Source organism: Delphinus delphis, chromosome 8, assembly GCF_949987515.2.
Source record: "Delphinus delphis chromosome 8, mDelDel1.2, whole genome shotgun sequence".
Taxonomy (NCBI): Eukaryota; Metazoa; Chordata; class Mammalia; order Artiodactyla; family Delphinidae; genus Delphinus; species Delphinus delphis.
In genome coordinates, this window is record NC_082690.1 from 84,815,046 (window position 1) to 84,839,184 (window position 24,139).

The following is a 24,139-nucleotide window of genomic DNA, read 5'->3' on the forward strand; positions in this document are numbered from 1 at the left end:
TTCCTTGTTTTAATAACCTGGACCGCAGTCAAGGTTGATGTGTTTCTCCATTTTGCAGGATATTTTCTTCAGAAGAGACAAAACAGAGGCTGACAGAGTAGCCGGGCTTGGGAGCAGCGTTAGGAAATCAGCAGGCATTAGGAACACACAGAAAATGATTCTAAAGAAATACAAAGCAGACAGCAATGCGAGGCACCGTACACAGAATTATTCATAAAGGTGGACTAATGCTTAGAAAGAGTCCCCTGCAATTTTTTCTCCCAATGACCCACTTAGAAAATATAATTTCATTTGTTGGTAAGGAAAAGGGTCAGAGTTAAGAAAGTGGCTTCATAAAGGACCTTCTCTTTGACTTAAATTGAAACACAATATTCTCCCATTTGAGGTCATAAAAGTAGCTCTGATCCCTATGGGCACGCAGAGATTAGAAAATGAGTAAAGGGAGGAGGAGAGAGGAGTAAATCAGTGGTAAGATTCCCTCCTCGCCACCCCGTTTCATGTTTTCATCTCGTCTTGCCCATGTCCCCCCTACAATCCTATCCCCAACCAGTATAATAACACTGCTCCCCAACATCTAATGAAAGATGTCTCTGTGGACTTGCTTAAGCAAGGAAACAAGCTCACTCTTTTTTTAAAAAGTAAAATTCTCAAGGAAAGACGACGTGAACAAATATTTAGTGGGCGTTAGTGGGAGGCACGTGATCTTTTAATAAAAACGTTATAATGCCTCTTTTTTATGAGTGATTTAGAAACTATATCCTTTTTCTCCAAAACATGACTCAAACCTCCAGTATTCATGTTACAGATCTACCTTGTCACCATGATTTTTCTTACTACTGATTTCAGATAGTGTCCAGACACTGGTAACAGATACATGCAAAAACACAGTTATTTCTCTTTGTCTTTCTTCATGGAATATCTTTTTGCAAATGTATTTTCCGTATTAACAGCATTTTCATACCATGGCAAAGGAAAGCAAATTTGGTACAGAGAATAAAGATACCTACCCAGATTATGTACCCCCTGGGGAAAAACCACTTTCTACTGGGATATCAGCTTCAATTGAATCCAGTTCTCAGCTGTTCATGGGCTTGGAGGAAAGAGCTAAGGAGTTGCTATTTTTAGGGCTAGGAGAGGCAAACTGTGGGTAATGATGTATTAGTGAGCTGTAAAATCGATCTACACATCTCAACCAGCATTTTTCTAAATGATATGGAATAAAGTAGAAAGCATCAGTATGCACAGCATGTAGTAAGTATTGTTTTGTGAAAACTTCTATGTGTGTGTGTACATCTGATCTCAGTGTAAAAGGTATTTCTAACTGTGGTCACAGTCTAGAAAGTTTAAGAAACTCTAATCTAGGGCCCAGATGCTGGAGTCAGACAGAAGTGGGTTCCAACGTGGCTCTGACCCTTACTTGCTAAGTGAACTCGGTTAGGTGGCTTAACCTCTCAAGCCTCCTCATGTGAAAGATGGGTGTGAACATAATACCCTAGGATTGTCGTGAGATCAAAAGAGGAGAAGTATATAAAGCCCTTCACACCCTGCCCAATAATGTTAACACCCATCTTCAGGTAAATGTTCAGCTCACACTCGGAAGCAAACATTTAGTTGACTTACAAAAGAGAGAAAAACACAGTGTGAGAGAAGATATTAGGAAATTAGACAATTGTAATGTTTTGCTCTCCAAAGAGTTACTCTTCTATAGGACTATCTACTGGAGGAGTCCTTGATGCTTTTTATACAACTCTCTGAAGAGAGTATTCAAGAAATACATTTTAATTTCAGGAATCCTTTTCCAAAATGTAAGCACCAGATCAATGAAAACACTTCTAGTTTTCGTTTCTTACACAGGATTGAACAAAACAAATTATTTGTATTTTGTGCTTCATCTTTATAATATAGCCTCTGACTCCCTAGCAAGTGACTAATATCATGTGTCTAAAGATCTTAAAAGGTACCAAAATTATCTCACCTACGGAAAGACCCAGATTCAAATACATGCCAAGATTCCTTATATGTAATTTTTGTAATTAAGCAAATAAACTAACCCTGTACTCCAGCATGAAGAAATTTAAAAAACTGAAAACACACCGCTCACTTCACAATCATGTTCTACCTATTCTTGGCATGTAGTTTGGGGAGAGTTACTGAATTCTGATTACAGTAGAGAGAAGAAAAGCAAGGGATCCAGAAAGAAAGGCTGGGACCACGAAACATAGGACAAGTTTTGAGTAGGTGTAAAGATACAGTCCTAAAACTGTCAGCAGCCCCTTGGATGGAAGTGGGGAGAGAAAAAAATCCAAGTCCATAGCAGGCTTTTTTACTTTTGGGTCTAGAGAGACGAAGTGGAGATTTGGTTAAAATAGAAAAATTGGGGGCTGGGGGTGGAAAGAAGGATCTAATAGTGAGTCTAAGAAGATGAAAAACAACTTCACTAATCACTGAAGGATGATCCAACAAACAGGACTGAACCAACAAAAGAAAGATGAGAAGAAGAAGGCTGGTTTTGGTGTTCAAGCAGAGAAAATAAAATCAAAAGAAACAGTTACAGAAATGTCCTAGGGTGCAGGCTCTAAGGCTGGGGAAAACACAGATGTTTAGGAATTTTAAAAAGTTTTTGCAGAAAGTCTGGCCATAGACTTGGGGTAAAAATTAAGTTCTCCCTGAGAGATTTAAAGGTAAATAGAGAAAAGGCAAGTTAAGTATGGCTGAAAGATTTGACCGATCTAACAGGAATATGTGTAATGCCACAAATTTAATATTTTTTTGAAACGTTCACCAGGAAATGAGCAGGGTTGCTACAGCATCATTTTTAAAATTTTTTTTCAGGAGTATGTTGATGAGAAATGTCACCACCTCCATTTTTACCCACAGTATATCTACAATAAATAAGAGCAGACAGAGAGAGACAGAGGGAAAAAATGAATAGATTCTTCCCATCCCTGTGCACCAACTGCTACCCTGATTACCCATCATCAGTCCTAACTCCTGCATCACCCCAGGTGCCAGTCAACAAGGCCTATGTCATTTGCTTTGCCATCATCGCATTGTCCACTCACTTGCTCTGCCCTTCTGTCCATTTCACTGAGCTGGAGCTCCCAGCAGCAACTCTAGAAGAGAAGAAGAGGTGGGGAATGGGGACTGGAGCATGCGTGGCTCTAGCAAGCCCCCCAGATCCCACAGTCCAATGAGAAGCCACTAAATACACAGAGATGTAAAGCCAGCTGTCTAGTCAAGAGTGCTGAACTGAGGACTTGATCCCACTGGGGCTGATAGAGTGGGGGTGTGGAAGGCATCACAGGGAGGCTGGAAAGAGCCTTTGCTTTGGAATCAGATCTGGACTTGGAATCCCAGCTCTACCACATAGTATGATGTGAACTTGGGAAGTTACTTAATTCTCTGAGCTTGACTGACTTATTTGGAAAACAGGATAACAGTCCCTAGGCACCATAATGCCATCAGGAAGATTAGATGAGGTGACCTAGACGAGTACCTGATACACCACAGGCGCTTCATGACTGTCACATCCTACTGCCCACCAACTCAGATTTGAAACTAAAAGTGAGTTCTTTTACGGTTTAAAGCAAGTCCCACCTGCTTTGTTTTTTCAGTTCCAGGTGCAAAGCATTGCCCCTACCTATGTTTGATTGCTATGTTCTCCCTATTCTGGTTGTGTATCAAGTGTGATAAAAGCCTGTTCAGGCAACCAGGTGTGAACACATCTGACTTTGGATGGTCCAAATCATCTTCACTCAAATAGAAGTTTGGATCCTGGACTTTGTAAACTCTAAGCATTTCTTGATAAGATAATGTAATGATTAACCTCTGTGATATCACTAGCAAAACACAAACATTAAACAAGTTTGAATGGACAAAAGTTCGAAGAACTCTAAAACATTCAATAAGGAAAGGCCATATTAAATTTCCCCAGTATTCTCAACCCCCTTGTTCTAGACAAGAACATCCCCTGTTTATATTCCTAAAAATTTAATACTGAACACCACTGACCAACTGGGTGAGGGAGGAAAGCATCTTAATTCTACAGACGGCCATGCCTATTCTTTTAAAACTGTACTCTCTTCATATGGTATAAGGACCTTTAAAATGGTTCAAACAAGTGTAAGTTACTGTTTAAGGGAAATGGAGTAGAGAAGACCTTACCCCTTTAATGTGGCTCCTAAGTTCATCTGATTCCAGGTCATGCATTCAAGTTGGGAGGTCATTTGGTATAAATTGTCACTGTTAGAGAAAAACATTCAGAGTTAGAAATGCATAATACAAAAGACACATACACATGCAACTGTTTCTCCAAAAAGCAATCCACTTTTAACTTTTCTTTACAATGAAAGCCTCCACACTTTCCAGAATGACAGAATTCAGGAGTCTGAAATGATTTTCATTTCATCCCACTGATCTCTGCACGTCATTCACTTCACACACAGCAGAAAGGATGTGAGAATAATTTGGAAGCCTTTAAAAAACCTTAGTAGAGCAAACACTGAAGTTTCTAAAGAGGTATTAAACCTCTGAAGGGAAGAGGCTGAAGGGAGTGAAACTTTGAAAGGCAACACAGGCTGGACAGCTCAACATTAAAGTTAAAAGCCTGGAGCTGAAAGTAAAAAGACAGCAGATTAATTATTCGTGAAAAGGCCATTAAGTTGTTTTAATCAAAAGGATAAGTATCATGTGGATTATGAGGGCCTGAAAAGTCAAAGAGTGATGGGTGATGGATGGTCTAATACTCAAGGATGTGACAAGCGAAAGAAAGGGGATGATAAACTCTAGATACAACTGAAGGAATCATTCTCTATAAATTGTATAGTCACGGAGTGTTTTTTTAAAGCCCCCAACTCAGTTCTAGATTATATGAGGGAAAACAATGGCTGATCATTTACATTAAGACCCCAAAGGAAAAATATCCCACCATATAAACCAACCAAAAGTTTTTCTCTCCCTTTTTTTTTGCACATACAACTCTTAAAAATATCATTATTACATATGCTTTAAAACACATCTCTAAATGCATTATAGAAGAGCTATCACATCTATTTCCCGAAACAACATCCTTCTCAAAGTATCCCGCATGCACAACTCATGAACATCTTTATTATATGCTTTTATGTTTATTAATTTATTAATTTTATATTTATCTCCTTCCTAAAAAACTAGCACATAACTCAATTACCAGAAATCTCCTAAGTAACCAAGCTCAACTAGGAATAAATGTAGTTCTGAACTGAAATGGTTAATTATGAAATTTGAGACCCAAGAGATTAATGGTTTGTCTGGGAACGCTTGGTCTAAACACATTACAGAAGAACATTTCCACTCCACCTTCATGGCAGAAGGGAAAGAAGGTAAGAAGCTTTCAGTATGTAATGTATGATACCAGACTGCAAATCCTGGACAATATCCACCTTGTCACGGCATTCCTTTGGACTGCTTCATCCATCGGGCAGAGGTAACACCAAAGTTTAATTAAGAGAAGGTTTTGTAAGGCCAGCCAAACTGGGGACTTGTGGAGGGGTGAGGGAAATTACAGTATTTATCCCTTGGAAAAAATGAACACCATGCCCTCTCTCAGCATAGCTTGATAAATCATGGTGGAGTCCATCTGCCTCTCATATAATCACTGAAAATTATTTGGAACTCCTTAGTGGTGGGTACACAGGATAAGGAGGAAATCAGATTCCAGGAGGGAATTTTACGTATGAAATGTGAAGTGACTTCAAACTCGAAGTACGTGTAGTTTCATTAGTCAGTGCATATCTGGACCCCATCATTCATCCCTGTGTCTGACTGGCTATTATGCTACCACAATATCCTACATATCAATGAAAAAAAAATGATTAGTTTCTCCTGCAGCTTCCCTGTTCACAGCAGCGGCCGGTGCTGGTCTGTGCCACTACGTTTCGCAATTCCACGAATTCTTGCTGTAAGGCCAGTGTAATTAATTCCTGAAGGACCCCAATTTTTATTAGAAGTGCCAGCCTGCTGCATTTAACATGGGAGAGTTTCTTGAACTTTCTTTGGGCTGACAGTTCATTAATAAGCGGCCTCCTCCACAATCTCTACTGGTTTTTGTTCTCCTGCGCCTTTTCATCAGGCAATCCATTTATTAATCTTGCCATTAATCTCAGCCAACAGGCATTGTATTCCCCAGGCAGCTCTCTATTTTTGTCACTGATTTTTAAAAAATTGTTCACCAACTAAAATCACTCAGCCCCAGTTGACAATTTTCCTAGGTCCTATTGGGATGTGGGATCTTTCTGAAATTATTTCCTCCTTGCATGAGACTAAGAACACTGTAATTTTCAAGAGGTCTGAGAAGCAAGATGAGTGACAGACGTTTACACACATGGGTCAACGAGTCCCAAATATCTAACTTTATGATTTAGGAATTTTCTCACAGACTTAAAGAATAGTCCAGCAGATTCCTAAAGAGAAAATAATTTTAAGGACATTTTCTTGGCCCCCAGAAAGAAAACCTTCTAAACTACAGAATCTATGTCTTATATATGTATCTTCCTAGTGGGTGCTTGATAAATACTCTCTACCACACCGCCCAATATGGTAGCCACTAGTCAGACATGGCTATTGAGCACTTGAAATATGGAGAGTACCACACGTTGAAATAAGATTTGGGCTTTTGAGGTTAGATAGAATATTTTAAAAATTAATTTCCTGTTTCTTATTTTTTTTAATGTGGCTATTAGAAAATGTCAAATTACATAGATGACTCGCATTACGTTTCTATTGAACAGTGCTACTCGGTAAATGTTAAGACCTTGAGCATATCAGTTCAGCTCTCTGCACCTCAGTTTTCTCATCTGTTAAATGGGAATATTAATCTCAATCAGTCTAACTTTACCAGGATGTTGTGAAGCTCTAATACTGGCTCTTTCAAGACTATACAGATAATATATTTTAACTTTTTCTAATCCATCAAATTTTGTATAGTACATTCACACATCACCAATACTCCTCACAACAACTCTGTGAGGCAGGTGTAATTATGATCCCCATTTATCGGAGGAGGACGGGGGCTCAGAGAAGTGCCTAGTGCTGACTTGCCTGATGCCCCCACCTCTACCCTGCTAGGCCCCTTTAAAGGCTTCCTGGCATTACTTAACGTCTGAACCTTGTCCTCTCACTACCTTTTAAATGATAGTAAAAATAATATAATAATACAAACAGGAGTCTGGAGGTGAAACAGAACATACTCAAGGGAGCATCATGACCTTCTCTGTCTCCAAGATGTGGTGCCCAACCACATCCTCTTCACCTGATTAAGAACAGTGTGCCAAGATCCCAGTAGGACCCTCACTTCGATTTCAGTGGTCCTGATAGCTCAGCTTGCAAATCCTCAAAAGGGGAGAGAAGGTGGAAAGGGCCAGTGGGGAAGGACTTTCAGAAAATCCCCAAGCAAAAACCAAACAAACAACAACCACCACCAGATAGGTTTCCTGAGGCTGGCCATAGGATCAGAGCACAGCCTTAACCACATCCTGCCTTCTGTTGGCTGCAACTCCTCAGCGGCTCAGTCAGTCGGCTTGGCTGGCACCATCTTTCAGCTGGATGACAATGACAGTAGTGACAATAGCTGCTGCTGGGAGAGGACAAAATGCGAATTCGAACTAAAAATACTGGTCCCAAGCATGCTCAAAATATGATCTCTCTGGGCAGTTGGTCAACACCCAGCTCTCATCATGAAAAGCCACGAAAAGAGGCAGCACCAGTAGAGGAAAATATGATCCCTGGCAAATAAAGCATCTAATTACTAAATAACCACTGGAGGTGTCGACCACCTCATTCCCAGAGTAGATCAGATAAGCAGGTGGTTTGGCTCACAGTGGCCACAGTGGTCATGTAGGCATTTCTGCTCCCCATCTAACTCTGTCTGTTTGGAAGTGAACTCTGAAATTGCTGGCTGCCAAAATATATTCCAAAAGTCATGGTGTCTTTTATATTTTTAAGTAGATCTTTAAACAGAAAAAGTCACTGGTTTCCTATGTAAGAAATGTTTGAAGTTGGAAGCAAGGGAGAGAGGAAAGAAACTTCTATAACTGGGATTAATGCAAGTTGGAGTGAAATAAAAGGAAGTCAGTCCTAGCAAAAAGGGGAACTTAAAAGGAAATCAGTAGTAGATCATATAGAGTTTGCTTTGGCCTGGACTGCAGTATTACTGAGTTCTTGACCTCTGCACAAAAAGAAAGGAAGAGAAAAGCTCTCGGCTATTATCTGGACCAGAACTCCCCCACTCTTCAAATGCATGTGTAATTCAAGTACATTTTCATCTTTAAGTGTGTTTAAGTATATCCAGCAGAACAAAGTAGAAAAGTCCTTATTACCACTGGAATGGAACTGTTGAACCTGATTAAGACTGGAGTTACCTCTGCCAGACGGTTGCTGGCTGGCAAACCAGCATCTTGGTAGAAGAAAAGTATTTCCCGAGATCAAGGAAAAAAATTCCTCATAAGAAAAAGGCACATGTAACTGGCATCTGTGATCAGAATTCATGATGTTTCCAGGGTTTGCTGTAATAGCTCTGCCCCACGCCTCTACCTGACGACCCAACGCTCGTGCACAGAGGCTGCAGCCAAACTTCCACGCAGACTCTTTCCTGCGTTCTTCCCTCCGAGGCGCCACGGAGGCTGCCTGTTCAGAAATTTCTGCTCAGCAGGCCATGGTGAATAATCATTTTACAGTCAATCTCTTGGTATTGTAATTTCTCTCTAGCTCACCAGTTAACCAAAGAAAAACCCACAGGGGATTCCACTTCTATTAATAAACACTTGGTCAGCACAAATGTTGCAGGAATAATTGAAACTAGATTTTTCCCGCTCCCTGGAGACAAGTCCAATTCAAGCCTTTCTTTGGCTTTGATAACACTGCCCACCACCCTGGAAACCATTTCAGACTTTCTGCCTTCATGCCTACCTATATGGGAAACAAATATCAGTATTGTCTTAAATGAAACTTGGACACCATGTACAGTGTTTGTAGACGACACGTAGGAAGAGGCATTATTAATTATGATTTTATTTCTTCGGTGACAGATGTCCTCTGATTTAATTCTACATTGAAGGCTAACCTAAATGGTAGATCATGTACTTCCCACTGACTGGATTCCCCAGAAGCTCTATGGCTGCTAAGGAAGCTTCTCTCACATGGAAGACAGTCTACCGGTAACAGGCTCCACTGTCAACTTCATCATTGGATTGAATTGTCAACATTCAATTAAAAATATTCAAATTAGCAATGACTGCTTCAGAATTGGAATAGTGTTACCTGCTAGGGGGCCAAAGGAAACATGCATTCTCATTTAAATTAGTAGCACAGTTGCTAAAAATGAATATGTAAACCTAATAAGAGTGCAAAAAGAAAAGGAAACTAGAATGTCTAAAAAAAAGTGTATGGGGGAATATTTTTCAAACACAGGGCACAGAACTCCTTTTCAAAGTAGCTGTGAGAATCAACCCGTGAAATGGGCACGGTCAGGGACTGGGGGCTCCAAGGAGCTCAGCAAGCTGACGGAGAGAGGGGGACTTGTGGAAGAGGATTCAAGGGAAGTGAGCAGGGAAGGCCCAGCTAGCTGCCTGTTCTAGGTCAAAATCAGGGGAAAACTGTGCTTAGTGTGGTTGGACTTCACTACTTTTTCCCCTCAGGGTAGCATGGGGTCCCTCCTTCCCTGGGACCTTGCCTCTGAGCAAGCACAGACGAGGGTGGCCCTGGAAGCTGTCGCTCCCCCTGGGTCTGGATGGAAGGGAGAAAGGTCTCTGCCACTTCTGCCTGTTTCTTTAGGAGCCTGGACTGAACTTCAGTAGTTCACGCCCAGTGAGTGGTAAAGGGAAAGCTGGAGGAGTCTGGAGCTTGACAGACAGCTGCTTTGTGAGTTAAGACTTCAGGAGAAAGTTCCAGTTGGCTCCTACAATACTCACCCACGAAAATACCGCCTCGGATCCACTGAGTGATTTCAATTGAAAACTATGGGTAAAACTAATGGATAACGGGGTTTCTTTCACCAATGTGAGGAATAAAGACCTTCCTCTAGCAAGACCTAAGGCAGATGCCACGTTTGGAAAGGAATGGCCTTAACCATCAGGAGAGGCAGCAGGGTGCAGAGGGTGGGAAGATGGATTCTGGAGCCTCGCACTTGCTCTGTCCCTTACTGTGTCACGCTGGGCAAATTCACCTCCAAGGGCTTCAGTTTCCCCCTCTGTCAAATGGGGGTGATAACCTATTGCCTACCTCAAAGAGTTTCAGATCAAATGTAAATAAGTCAATACTTGTGAAGCTCTCAGAATGGTTTCTGGAAGTAGTAAGCTTATATAAGCATTTGTTCTTACTATTTATTAGCAAAGGTGCTGGCACAGACTGTATAAGGGGAATATTCCAGGTGGAGGACACTGAGTGGCTTGGAATCCCTCAGCGATTCAGAGCACACATGAGCTTTGAAGGCAGAGAGACTAAGAATCAAATCTTGGTTCTGATTCTCACTCGCTGTGTAACTTGAGCAGGTTACTTGGAGTCTCTGAACCTACCTCCTCTTCAGTAGAGTGCGGACGACCGTACCAACCTCGTGGGTAATCAGAAGAACTAAATGAGTAAACTGAGGGAAGCACGCAGCGCAGTGCCCAGCAGCACACAATATGCAGTAAAGCCTAGTGATTACGTAATAAGGGCTGTGAGTGCTGGGCTCCAGAAGGGCTGGAATCTGTTCCAGAATTCTTTAGACAAAATTCTACCCACTCTCAATACGGTGGGGAGAGAGTACGGAGAAAACTATCTCCTAACACTTCCCGTAAGTTGATTGGGGTGTCATTTTCTATTCACTACTAATCACATCTGTGTATAGCTGTAACTCCTCCGATCTGTAACCTGAAAGAGAGGAGAGAATCACTTTACAGTTCTCTCAGACTAGGGAGAGAATTTTGAGAATTTCCTCAAAGCAAATTCACATTGTGCAGTGCTTATCTAATGTCAGTGTATGTACCATTCATTACCTTTAGGTCATGTGGGAAGGGAGACTAAATCCAAGAATGGGGAGACAGAAGCTTTGGAAGGGCAGGGCAAAGAAGCTGGGCAGGCTGCCTTAGGGGGTCAAGTGCAACAAGTCAAACAAAATACAGGCAAGCCTTTCACAGGAGGTCCCAGGTTTAGACAGAAAAGGGACCAGAGCCAGGGATCAGAAGAACCACTGAATATCTAAAATCTAAAAGTTTAGCCGTTAAGTGATTAAAGTTTAGTTGTACTTCCTATGCTTTTTCAAACACTGTGTTCACAAAAGCATTTAAATATCCTTCAAACATGTTTAGGAGTAGGGAAGAAGGAAATGACATAACCATAATGGTAGTAATGTTGATGCGCAGATCCAATTTTAAAACATCCCTACGAATGTCCATCCATCATTACTGCAGGGCAAGTACCTGATCTTTGAAAAGTGATTAGAAATGCTGTCAATTTAGAGTGGATGGAGCTTCAAAGACTCAGCACAAACTTCAAGGAAGCAAACTTTTCCTACGGGGTCACAAATTTTGTTTCAGGAGATATTACTTAGAGATTTTCCTGTAACAAGAGAAAATGGTATTTTTATGACATTCATATAAAAATGAGCAAAGAAGTTCCAATTATGTAGAAAGAAGAAAGGGATAAGCAAATATCTCTGAAAGATGAACCTGACAAAATTGCTTTATACAGTGGCCAGTTAGAAGATGGATTAGAAAATGTGAAATTTTTATGTATAAAATGCAATCCAAGTGATTTTTCCTGCTTCCATAGCAACCACTCATTCAGCCCTAAGTCAAAATCCATCACAGGGACTCAGTTTGGAGAACTGCTGCTAAGACAGAAGTCGTGATCACTTTATCCCCTACTCATTTTTAGGCTGTTCAGTCCCTTCTTAGGGACCCACAGGGTGGATCTAGGCTTGAAGAGGGGAGAGTAAGGAATGTGTGTAACTGTGTCACTCCTGAACCAGACTCCAAAGCCTCCCAGTCCCCAACCTCCAAGCACGTAGCCGGACCCATCTAAATAGCACCCATTCCAGCATCAAGGTCTTCCTCTCTGCTTGGGGTGAGGCGTCAGCCAGGAGCCAAGGGAGAATGACTGGGTCAAGATCATCTCACTGGGAACCATTCCATCTGTTCCCCCAATGGCTAGAATAAGAGCAATGCTACTCTGGCAATAGGCAGGAGCAGCTCCTTAAAAAGGATGGCAATGACCCTACCATCTCAGTTTTGCTTGGAGAGGGGGTTCACAACAGAGATTTCAGATCCTGTACCTATTCCAGTGAGTTGACCCACCAAGGGCTGGTGCAAAGATGGCTGCTCGGGACAGATCACTGGGCCTGAGGTGCCAAAGAACAGAACTGGGTTCTAACTAGAGAGGGAGAAAAGGAGGGTGAGAAGGTGTGACCATTCAATACCTCTATCTGGGCAAAATGCATGTCTTTCCCCCCCCCCTCTCTAAACTTTAAAAAAAAAAAGGCGGGGGGGAGTAGGGAGGAAAAAAAGTTATCTTGAATCCAAGATCAGATTAGATATGCCGGATTTCCCGATCAAAAGGAAAGGTTTCCAAAATCTGTGTACTGTAGGCGTACAGAAGTAGACGGGCTCCACCCTGTCCCTCCCCGGGATGGGAGAATCAGACCAGTCCTAGGCTCGGTTTCATAAACACGTCGGAACATTGGCATGAGCCGCCTGCGGGCTCAGGAGCGAACATTCCTTCCCCTCCTCCACCTGTGGGGCTGCAGGTCCCCCAGGCGCGGCCATTCCTTCCACCAATCTCCCAGGGCAGACGCTTTTCCTTCCTTTATTACCTCACTACCTCCTTCCCTTGACGTCAGTCCCGGGTCTTCCAACAGAGGGGAGGGAGGATGGAGATGAGTCTGGGGCAGTCGGTATCAGGATCCCCGCAGCACCGGGTGGGGGGTACGGATGGAATATGAGGTAATGCGCGCCCAATCCCCGGCATCCAAGGCCGCGATCTGCCACTTCCCTCCCTCCGCCCCACCATCCCGCCCAGCTCCAGCCGGTATAGTTACTAGGCAACCCTATCGGTGACGCGGGATGCCGGCCAAGTTCACCCAAAGTTGAAGAGTAAATTTGGGGGAGAGAAGGTGGAGGGTGGAGCAAGAACCTAGAGAAGGCACGAGGAGCTGGAAAAGAGTCTGCAAGTAAAAGAAGCTGGTCTTCGGCCTCACGGGAACAGGAAGAACGGCGGGCGCGGGCTGGAGCGGTCTCCCCGCAGGTACCGCTGCCGCCCGACCACAGTCCCGCACACAGTCCGGGGTAGCTGGGCGCTGGGGACGACGCCCACAGAGTGGTGCTGCAGCCCGAGACTCTGGGGGACAGGGGTGGGGAGAAGGCTGTGGCTCGAGTGTACGCGCCCTCGAATTCGTCCCAGAGAAGGCTGGCGGGTGTGGCCAGTGCGCGAGGAGAGGCTTGAGGAGTGAGAAGAAACGAGTGGGAGTGGACCCCGTGTTTAATCTTTGATCCCTAGGAAGCTGAAGTCCTCCCAGCAAAGAGCCCTTTTAAAAAATACTCCTCAATATCGGCTCGGTGCTTTGTGACCGCCTGGAGGGGTGGGATAGGGACGGTGGGAGGGAGGGAGACGCAAGAGGGAAGAGATATGGGAACATATGTATATGTATAACTGATTCACTTTGTTATAAAGCAGAAACTAACACACCATTGTAAAGCAATTATACCCCAATAAAGATGTTAAAAAAAAATACTCCTTAAAGCGCCGCTCTTTCTTCTTCATCTCCAAACAGTAATCGCCCTCATTTATATTCCAAGTAAGAACACAGTGGGGGGGGGGGGGGGACTTCCCTGGCGGTCCAGTGATTAAGACTCCGCGCTTCCGCTGCAGGGGACGCGGGTTCGAGCCCTAGTCGCGGAGCTAAGATCGCGCATACCGCGCGGCGCGACCAAAACCAAAAACCAACGTACACACACAAAGTAAGAACGCCGGGAGACGGGGAAAGCTACTTCTTTCAAATAGGAGCCAGGAGAGAGGCTTTCACTTGCTTTATGGAGACGAGTGGGCTAGAGGCGTACTTTGCCTCCAGGACCCTGCACGGACGCATCCGGGCTGCCCCGCGTCGGACGTTCCCGTGCCCGCTGGCTCGAGCGCCCCCTCCGAGGTCGCGAGGACCTAGATGAGGTGCCGAGCGCCTTCCTACCTGCTGTAGGGCGTCCTCAGCAGCAGGGCCTGGCTGCCTGTGCAGCTGTCGGTGGGCGTGTGGCAGCCGTAGACTGGGGGCGGCACGGAGTACTGCTGTTCACCTGCAGAGAGCCAGGAGAGCGGGGTGAGAGCAGCACACCAAGGGCAGGGGGTGCGAGGCCGCGGTCAAGGGCTGGGGCAGAGCGTCCTGAGCTGGGCTCCCAGGCTGCACTGGGGGCCCTAGGGCCTGGATGCCGGGGCGTGCAGAGAGACGGCCTACAGGTCACAGCGAGCTAAGCCTCTCACTTCACATTCCCTTAGCAGTCACGGCACAGAGCACCGAAAAGACCCTCTGGACATTCGCGGTCTCGGCTGAGCGGAGTTAACATACTTGGGGTGGGGGGAAACAATCTTTTCTTTTGAGTGAGATTAGGCTAATTATTTCTAAAATTCTTTTAGCTATCCTCTCCTCCCTTCCCCAATTTGCTGTGCGTTGGAAATTCCTGGGGAGTGAGGGGTAGCATGGAAGAAGGGGAGAAAGACCCCACATCATTCCCTCCTCTTACCCAGCGAGCCCTGCTGGCCCATGGGATCCTCGTGCTTGAAGGAGTGATTGGGGAACTGTGCCGCGTGGTGTGAGGGCGTGTGACCGTAGCTGGGCGTCCCGTCGAAGGTGACCGTGCTGTATCCTGCGGGCGCGGCCGAGAGAGAAACAGTGTCGGCGGGGAGTCAGGGACCGTGTGTCTGAACCAGAACCCGGGCGAGGAGCGCCCAGCCCCTCATTCGGATCCCGCTGCCTCAGCCCCCAGGGCTTGCAGAGAGAAGCCGGGCCCAATGCGACCTCGCGACAGGCTCCCCGTCCTTTCCCGAGTAAAACCCAGGCCTCCCCACCATTTCCCAATTTATTTACGCCCTTGTCTTTCACGGTGTCCGCCGCTTCTGCACCGAACACCTCGCAAGTATGAAAGCCGACAACCGCTCGGCGGAGAAAGTTGTTCTCCCCCCAAAACTGGGCAGCGCGGGCGACCGAAATGAATCTGCTCGCCTGACCCGGCGCTGACTCGCAGCCGTAAATCAGAGGCCCGCGCACCAACTTTCATTAATTACTCGGGACCAGTTAAACGGCATGGGCTTTAAATGGGGAGAGTAATTACAGAGTAATGTTATCTGTCTGAGGCTGCGCGAGCGACCCGACACCATTGACACCCAAGGCCCTCGGGAAAGCTGGTGAGGGGGAAAAAAGAAGGGGCCTTTCAAGTTGGGCCCACGGGCCTCGACCCTGCGCCCTCCTCCTTCCTACCTCGGACCCACCTCGCGCCCAGAGGGTCGGACTGTGACCACCATTGCCGGGGCGGACTTCCTCGCGCACCAGTCCAGGAAGCCTGTTTGTTTCAGTGTGCCTGAGACTCTACCTCCCTTTCCCTCCATGGTATGCACTGGTCCTCTGCCTCAGTTTCCCTGCCGAGAAACCGAGGGCAATACCGCCCGTATTCTTCCCCAGCTCTCCGAAAGTGAGGGGGGAAAAAAAACCAAAAACGTGTTGGTTGAGAAACGTAGTCTCTTTCTGTGACTATTGTCACTAAATTACTTTAAACATTTACCCAACTAGCTTCCGCAAAGCTGTAGCTGCCTCTGGGGAAAAAGTATCCTCCAGCTAAGATAAAGATCAGTTCTGAGCCCTGAACCCAATGGTGGGGTCCCTGACTATGCGCAGGCTCAGTAGTCTCTGGCCTGAGGTCCTGACCAAGTGACGAATCAGATTGGTCCAGACGCTCACATCGGCTCCCTGCAGGGCCACTGGGCCAGACCCAGTCCCCCCACCCTCAGCCCCGCCTCTGGGCACTGAGCTGAGTCTCCAAACCCCGCTCGATTCTTGGGAGTGGGATAAGTCAAATGAACCCCATTCCCCCACTCTCGCCCCAGACATGGTCAAGACTCTACAACAGGTGTCCAGTGAAGACTCAGATTGAACAGTGAAAGGTGGCCATTACTCACATCTTTCAAATACACATCTCCCAAAAAAAAAAACAAAAACCGACCTTCTACAGTCCACTTCGGGGAATGTGGTGTGTCAGTGTGGGAGGGAGGGTTTGAACAGGTCTTCATTACCGGATTGTACAGGGGAGTCCAAGTCTCACGCACCAATTGGTGCCACAGGTTGACAACTTAAGAAGCCACCAGCTTTTATAATTTACATGACCCCAGAGGCCTCCATTTCTGGCCTGCTAAGTGGGCAAAGATAACCCCCGCCCCGTTAGCTGTCAGGAGTGGGTGAGCGCGCTTGGGCTTCCAGGCACTTCACTTTGGGAGCGGAGGCCAGGCTGTGTTTAAGGCCTACCAGGCCGCTGACAAACGAAATTTGGCTCCAAGCACCCAGTTTTGCAGAGGGAAGGCCGAATTTTCAAAGACCATTTTTTAAATAAAGAGGAGAAACAGAAGCAATAAAGGAGTTGTCTCTAGACGAACCCTTCTCCATTCCTGAACCGATGAGAAGGCAGTGGCCCGGGCACCGTGCTGTCCTCGGAGGCAGGCTCCGCAACCTTCGGTGCGCGGCTAGTGCCACGGGTTGCGGGCTGCAGCTCCTGCGCCGGCCGCGTCGCCTCCGCGCCCCGCGAGGCTCCCAAGGACCCGTCCCAGACCGGACACCGGACCGCTGGGCAGAGGCTGGCCTCCAACCCCCTCTCGCAGTCCCCCTCCCCGGAGAGGGGATGGCTTCGGTGAAAGGGCCCTCAGAGAGGAGGGAGAGCTCTTTAAATTAGAAACTTGTCGGATGCGGAACTGATCAGAGCGTGCTGTCCCGGGGCCTAGCGCTGAGCCAGGCGCGGAGGGCGCGGGGGCGGAGGCCGGGGGAGGGACAGCTGCCGGCAGAAAGGGGCAGCGTGTTCAAAGGCTCCTTGTACAGGCCTTAGAGGGAGAGGCTCGAGGGGCCAAGGTAGCGCCTTTCCCACGATTAGTCTCGGCCGGGGAAGGGAATGCAACCTTGACCGCGGGGAGAGGCGAGACACGCTGTGCGCTTCTCTCCCCCGCCCGACGCAGCGGAGGAGCCCGGGAACCGCCTGGCCGGGCCAGGCCCCTCGGGAGCTGAGGGATGAAGTGGACAGCAGGCTCAGTCAGGAAGGTGGTCCCAAGGCTGAAAATCATGACTCCGCAGCTGCCGCAGCATACGGGGAAATTTGTCCCGCAACGAAATACCCTCTCCAATGCGACCCAAGGGGGGCGCCCTTGGCCCTAGGGCTGAGCTGGTGTCCCCACGTGACACTAGAGTGGCCCGGTGATAACAAGGCCTCCTGTAGGTATAGGGTGCTGCGCGCCAGCCGGTCTGGGGGAATCGGGCAGACTGTCAAGCAGTCTTTGTCTTCCCTTCCCAAACCCTGCACTTAGTCTAGGGCTATCGAAGTCCTCGCCCTTCTTCTGCCCCGGCAAATTCCCCACCCCTCACACAGACTACAGTGGGTTGGGTGCCCATCCAGCAGGCAAGAGAAAATCCATCTCAACAGCGGGGCCTAGATCCCTGGGAAAGGAGGTAGAAATAACCTAGAATGGTCTGGGTTTGAGTCCAAGTTCTGCCACAGAGAGATCTCCTGCACACATTATCTCTTAGAGCCTAGATTTCCTCATCCAAAAATAAGGGGCTCCTCCAGTGTTAGGCTGTGAGCTTCCTGCAAAGGTTGAGGCACTTTAATTGTCTTAACATTCAATCCCCAGTGCCTGGCACAGAGTAGGTGCTCAATAAATGTTTCCTGAATTAATATTTAGAAGCAAGATTAGAATACCAGCTATAATATTTAAGCAATTGGGAAAAAACGAGGTGTGATACCTTGGGGTGGGGGGAGGTTCAAGAGTGCCAGCAATTGTCCCCACCCCTGGGCCATTGCTAGGTTGCCCTGCCTGGGGACAGGGATCTCGAAGCTTGATTCCTCTCCGCCTCGGCCTGCTGATGGCCATTCCCACACTTTGGGGAAGGAATTGATGCCCTTGCTTTCCCCTGGTTAAGCCTCCTGCCAAGACTCTACATTGCTGGGAGAGCTGCAGGAAGCCCAGAAGTCGAGAGAATAAATCTGAAATCTCAGGGCCCCAGGGCCCACTCTGGTTGCCAATGCCAGGGTTGAGGTACAAGTGGCTTCTGACATCCGACCCCAGCTCCCAGCTGCTGGCTGAGTCCCAAGGACTGGTCAAGTGTGATCCCTTTATGTTTTGATTACAAGAGAGAACCTAAGCCCGAAGAAGACAGGAACCCGCTTACAGGCTGTGGCCTGGATCTGGGGCCGCCTCTCTACTGGGCTATTTCCCAGGATGGGACTCCTTTACCTGCTAGTCGGTCTCCAGCTCCCAAGCCCCTTTTCTCTTTAACATCCTGGGCCTATCCTCTAGAAAAGAATTGGGATTTTTCCTTTTAGCATATTGCCCACTGGCTAGGACGCCCACAGTCTCACTCCTGAGGCTGAGTTGATGAAATTCTGGGCACCAGCACCCTGTAGAAGGATGGACCCAGGGATCCAATCAAAGCCACAGAGTCCAGGTTCCAAAACCCCCGACAGAACCTAGATGGTTTCAAATAAATGATAATGGTAGTATTTTGCACAGGGGGTACTTAGATCAAATAGCTTCTCAGGTGTCTTCAAATAGCAAGCATCCATACAGAGACTCACTCATGTCACACACCTGCCTGCCAGTCTTGCCGTTTCTGGTCCAACCAAGTTTACGTGGCTGCTGCCTTCTGTGTTTAGAACCCCTGCGGGGGGAGGGTCGGACTTCTGCTTCTGTGGCATAGAACTTCAAACCTGAGCCAAACACCAGGTTGCCCATCTTGGCTCTCCTCTTACAGATGGGGAAACTGAGACCCGGAGATTTGCCAGAGGTAACACCAGCCTGCTAATTAGAGGTGGTACGATCAGAGGAAAAGAATCTGTAACAGTCACTGAGCTGTTCCAATACTCCCTGAGTTTGAAACACGAATTTCCTTTAGGAAAGACCTAGAGTGGAGGGACCCCATGGACGGGCTTGAGGTTCTTCCACAGAACATGGATCCCAGGTTCCCCGAACGAAAAGAGGAGGGCGGTTTCGGTTTTGCCAGGGCTTCGGGTGGGCTAGGTGCTCGGGGCTGGGGTAAGATACGAACAGCCTAGAAATACGGTTTTAGAATGTGCGTGAGAAGGCGGGAAGAACAGGGCCCTTCTTCTGAGCCTCGGGAGCCGCAGCACCTCCTGCAAACAGTACACACTCTGTTCCTCCTAGCCCACGCATTCTAGAAACATCCCAGTCCCTAGGCCCGAGGGAATTTTTGCTCTAGGAAAAGCATCCACGCCTTTTTTAAAGCATTTCCTAAAATATCAAATCAACCCGAATTGGTTTAGGTTCCCAACAGCGCACAAGTCTAATTAGAATAAACTTAGAAACGAAAATACAAAGGTTCGGCATTACTGGTTCCGCGCTGGTCCCTGAGAAAGAGAAGTGAGAGGGCGCCGGCGCGGGATGAGAAAACCACCGGCTGTGTCCGTCGATGTACAATGACTGAAAAGGGAAAATAAACCTGTCCTTGTTCTAACCTCCAAGTCTTGCAAAAATCTTTCTCCAGCTAAGTCCCGTGTTCAACGACAAGGAGGCACCAGAGGCGGGCTGGAAGGAAGGCCGACGCTCGGGCCTCATTCCACCGCCTGTGGTAGGACCCGGTCCCGCAGAGATTGGAATCAGATAAACGGGGTTCTCTTCCAGCCCTGGAGCCCGCGTGGCCGCCACCTGAGCTGAAACCCGGGAGAGATCCACTTATACACTACCATGCGCTGGAGCCACAGGCCAACACGGACACGGGTCCAGGAAAGCCACTGTTGTCTCTAGCTCATTCATTTACGCATTCTAGTGCTCCAAGGTGCTTACTGTGCCCCCCTTAGGTCTAGAGTGGCTCCTGGACATTTTGCCGTGGCAGAGGCAGCAAAGGCTGCTCACCCTGCGCTGGTCCCGCTCTGAATCCAGGGTCTAAAAAGTCCAATGCCTGGCGACAGTTTGGTGGTGCCTTGAGCGACAAAACCTCTTCCCGAGGCAGAGCCAGGCATTGCACCGGTTCCCGCTTCCCACTCCCACGGGGAATAGTCTTAGAATCTCCCGAGGTCCGAGGAGCCCCAGATGACCTCCCGGCTCATGCGAAGAGTCCGGTTCCCCGCTCTGGAGGATGTCAGGGGCCCATGCCCTGGACTCCCTCGTCTTGCCCTCCTCTCCCCCAGCTGCTGCTTCCTCTACCCTCACAGTCCTTGGGGAGGCAGCCGAGTAAGCTGTGGCCAGGTAAGGGGTAGGACAGGGGAGTGCCCGCGCGCAGCCACAGCCCCGTCGCCACCGCCCCGCATGTAGGGGGCGCTCCCCAGTCTGCTTACCCTGGTTGCGAATAGCGGGCTGGCTCTCGAGGCAGCTGGGCAGGTAGGGCGCGTTGGGGAACATCCTGGCCTGGCCGGACGACGCCTGGCTGGGCGGAGGAGGACCGAAGGGTCCGTAGCGACAGGCTCCAGCCGTGCCGGTGAACTGGCCCGAGAAGTGGACGGTGAAGGCGCTCAAGCACTGCTCCTCGTGCGGCTCCGCGCCACCCCAGCTCGGCTCCTGTTTGATGAACGAGTGAGGCGGCGGCGGCGGAGGTGGTGGCGGCGGAGCAGGCGGCGGCGCAGGACCGCCCAAGGAACCGTAAGCCGAGGCGCCCGGGGGCGCAAAGTCCAGCACCGGCGCCCACTGCGCCGCGCCGCTCACGGGCAGGGCGCAACCGCCGCCACCACCCAGCGAGGGTACCGCCGGGAGCAGCGCGTTCAGGTCCCGCACGTCGGAGCCCATTTGCTGTGGCTCAGCCCCGGACGCTCCGCGGCCCCACCGGCTTTGCAGACGCTCGGCGCTCGATTCCGCCGCGCCTAACTTGGCCCAGATGCTTTCCGGGCCCTGGATCCCCGGCTGCTCGGTCTGCTGGAGGCACCCAGGCCCGGAGCGGAGCGTGTGCTTAGACGCTGGCTCCGGGGCACACGTGGATGCCGGCTCTTGCGGCAGGGGGAAGTCCAGGATCGCGGCGAGGAGGCGGCGGGGCCCCGGCTCCTGGGCTGCAGTCCCGGCTATGGGTGGGTGGGTGGGTGGGTGAATGAGTGGGAGGGAGGGCGGGAAGGGGGGAGCGGATAGGCGGTCGAGTTGCGAGAGCCCCCGGGTGTGGGCGCTGCCTTGAACTCCTTACCCCAGCTGCCTGGCTACCCCCAGCTTCCCAAAGCTCAAATAAGAGGGGCCGGCGGCGGGGGAGGAGGAGGAGTCAGGAGTCTCGGCGGCTCCATTCACACCGCAGCCCTAGCAGATTAGGCAGGGCGCGCGACTCCTTGGGGGCGTCCTCGCAGTGGGGGTGGGGGGCGGGCCCGAGGGAGCGTCCCTCTCGGAGACACCCTCCTCTCCTACCCGCCACGCGCTCTCCGCAGGCCTGTGGGACACAATCCTCCCCCCACCTCCCCTTCTCGGCCTTCGCGAGTGTGGGCGCCTTGGGGCACTGGCGAGCCTCTCCAGGTGAGCACTGAATGTCCCCTCTGCATCCCTGTGTGATGGGGGTAGGGAAGGGGTTGTTAATCAGGGAGGGCGGGTTGGAGGGAGGGGCAGGGGGCTCCACGAGGGCGGGAACTTCAGGATAACGCAGAGAACTTTACCGGACTTCAAAGAGGCGGCGGCTCTTGCTTCTAGAGCCGTCAGACTGGACTGGTGGTCATAATCTTGGGGTCACTGGGGAGCGGGGTGGCTTTTTGTGGATTCCAGAGGCCAGACTCAGGCGAACGTGGGTCATCTGGAGGTTGCATCATTTGTGATAAACGGGGCGTATATCCACCGTCTGGTAGTTGGCGACATGGTGAGGTTTGCGCCCAGAGAAGGGCGGTTGCCGCCTACCTAAAATCGGTGTCAGCGGCACTTAATCTCCCTTTCTCATGAGGAGCACCTAACTCTTCTACGGGGAAACCGGGAAAACAAAACGGCGGCTAGTTTGGGAGGGAAGAAAACCCTTAGGGAAATGCCCAGATTCCGGTCGGAGAATCCAGGCGCCGAGTTTGGAGGTTAGCGGGTGGGGAAGGTTTAAGATACGAAGTCCTTGGGGCGAGGTTGGCTCTTGGAGCCGCTCCTGCTGAGCTCTGCCTCCGCTCACTCCAGTCGGGAGTACCATTCTGCATGCGTAGTGACAGATCAGGAGGCGCAAGCCAGGGTACGCGGACGGAAGAGAGCCTCCAGCGGCCCAAGGTCCAAGGCAGGGTTCTTACTGTTCAGAGCTCCCAGCGCCTGGCATCGCCAAATCAGATTCCTCCCTCCACCCATTCATTCTTTGGGAGCCTCGCGCCCCAGAGCAGGTGCTTGAGGTTTTGTTTTGGTTCTTTTGGTTCTTCCAAAAGAGTCGGCTTCTATCGGGAAACAGACCCTAGGCTAGAAGAGCCGTGAACCTGAATGGGAATGCGCTTCAGGGGCGCGTGGAAACGCCCAGGAGGCAGCGGCGACGGCGCAGCCTGGGACTGCCAGGAGCGCCGGGCGGGAAGCGGCCTGTGGCCGCCTGGCCTCTGACACGAGGCTGGCCGGGGATGGGGCCCGAAGCTTTTCAGCCAAGCCCATGTGAAGCAACAATCAAGGTAGTTGCAGTTTTATAAAGAAGCCGGAAGTTTTAAAGCCTTGATTTACACACAATTTCTTACACGTTGGTTTTAGTTAATTTCCACTACGTAAACGGTAGCCAGGAGTTCTCGCTGCGGACCAGAAGCGTGTGCCAGCTCAAGACCTACACGCTAAGTGCATTTCCCTCCTCTTGGGGTCGCTTGTCTTGGAGGCGCAGGAAACCGTGAGGGCAAAGGTCAGGAACAGGCTCTACCCGTTTGATCGCCGGACCGCTTTCACGGTGGTGGACACTTCTCTGCGCTACTTTGGTGCCTGACTTTGCGAAGTCTTCACTCAGAAACTTTTTCTTTCTTTTTCTTTTTAAAAAAAGAAGTGAAAAGGCACTCGAGGCCAGCTGCTTCTCCCCTACACTCCCTGTGGGCCGCCCACTCCTCGCCCCGCATGTCGCATCTCTAAACCTGCACGGGGCTCCAGGGCTGGGCAGAGGACAGACGCTTTTTGTATTTTCGGTGGAGAAGGGCCCAGCGAGATAAAACTTCTCAGGCCAAGTTGTCCCTAGGACGCCCCAGACCACTGTCTCACACCCTTCACTTTTATTTCTACTTCGAAGTCGTTTTTCTTAACTAGGACTCACTCAAGCGCTACGAGGAAAGGCGGCGAGCCCTTTATGAAAGCCCGGGATTTCCACTTCTAAGTGAAAAAGGTCGAGATTGTTTCTTTTTTAATCCTTCTTTGCAATTTTCGGGGGGAGGGTATTTGGAGGAAGGTGGCTTGATTGTGAGCTTTTGCGGTTTTGAATCCCAGATAGGGCAAGGGCTCTTAACTCTCTGAGTTAAAAAAAAATTTTTTGTTTTTTTTTTGCCTGGGGGTGGGGTGAGAGGAAAGGAGGGGGCTAGCAAATTTAGCACTCCTCTCTCACCCGCCATTTGTTGCCTGAGAACTCTTTTTTTTTTTTTTTTTTTAGATGTTGGGGGTAGGAGTTCATTAATTTATTTATTTATTTTTGCTGTGTTGGGTCTGAGTTTCTGTGCGAGGGCTTTCTCTAGTGTGGCAAGCAGGGGGCCACTCTTCATCGCGGTGCGCGGGCCTCTCACTATCGCGGCCTCTCTTGTTGCGGAGCACAGACGCGCAGGCTCAGTAGTTGTAGCTCACGGGCCTAGTTGCTCCGCGGCATGTGGGATCCTCCCAGACCAGGGCTCGAACCCGTGTCCCCTGCATTAGCAGGCAGATTCTCAACCACTGCCCCACCAGGGAAGCCCCCGCCTGAGAACTCTTGAGGGAGGGAAGAGCAGTGGTGCGATCCCCATTTCAACCCTGGGGTACCCCCTCTCCCAGACCTTGTAGTCCGAAGCGGTGGGAGGAGTTCCCTGCAACC

The 24,139-nt window shown here is 49.2% G+C and overlaps 1 protein-coding gene across 11 annotated transcripts in view; it reads right to left on the minus strand.

Moving 5' to 3' along the window:
- Positions 1–21,195, minus strand: part of WT1 (WT1 transcription factor) — a 47,762-nt gene extending 26,567 nt beyond the window's left edge. For 4 of the 11 annotated variants that reach the window (XM_069540895.1, XM_069540896.1, XM_069540892.1 and 1 more), the window contains exons 1-4: positions 20,538–21,195; positions 14,739–14,861; positions 14,192–14,294; positions 4,165–4,242 (exon numbers count right to left, since the gene is read on the minus strand). In XM_069540895.1, the coding sequence (XP_069396996.1) occupies positions 4,165–4,242; positions 14,192–14,294; positions 14,739–14,861; positions 20,538–20,982 (749 nt within the window). In that variant the 5' untranslated portion in view covers positions 20,983–21,195. Of the gene's footprint in view, positions 1–3,062; positions 3,114–4,164; positions 4,243–14,191; positions 14,295–14,738; positions 14,862–16,638; positions 16,649–20,537 lie in introns of those variants that run through there. The other 7 variants (XM_069540893.1, XM_069540890.1, XM_069540889.1 and 4 more) reach the window with 6 other exon arrangements.
- Positions 21,196–24,139: the final 2,944 nt, after the last annotated feature.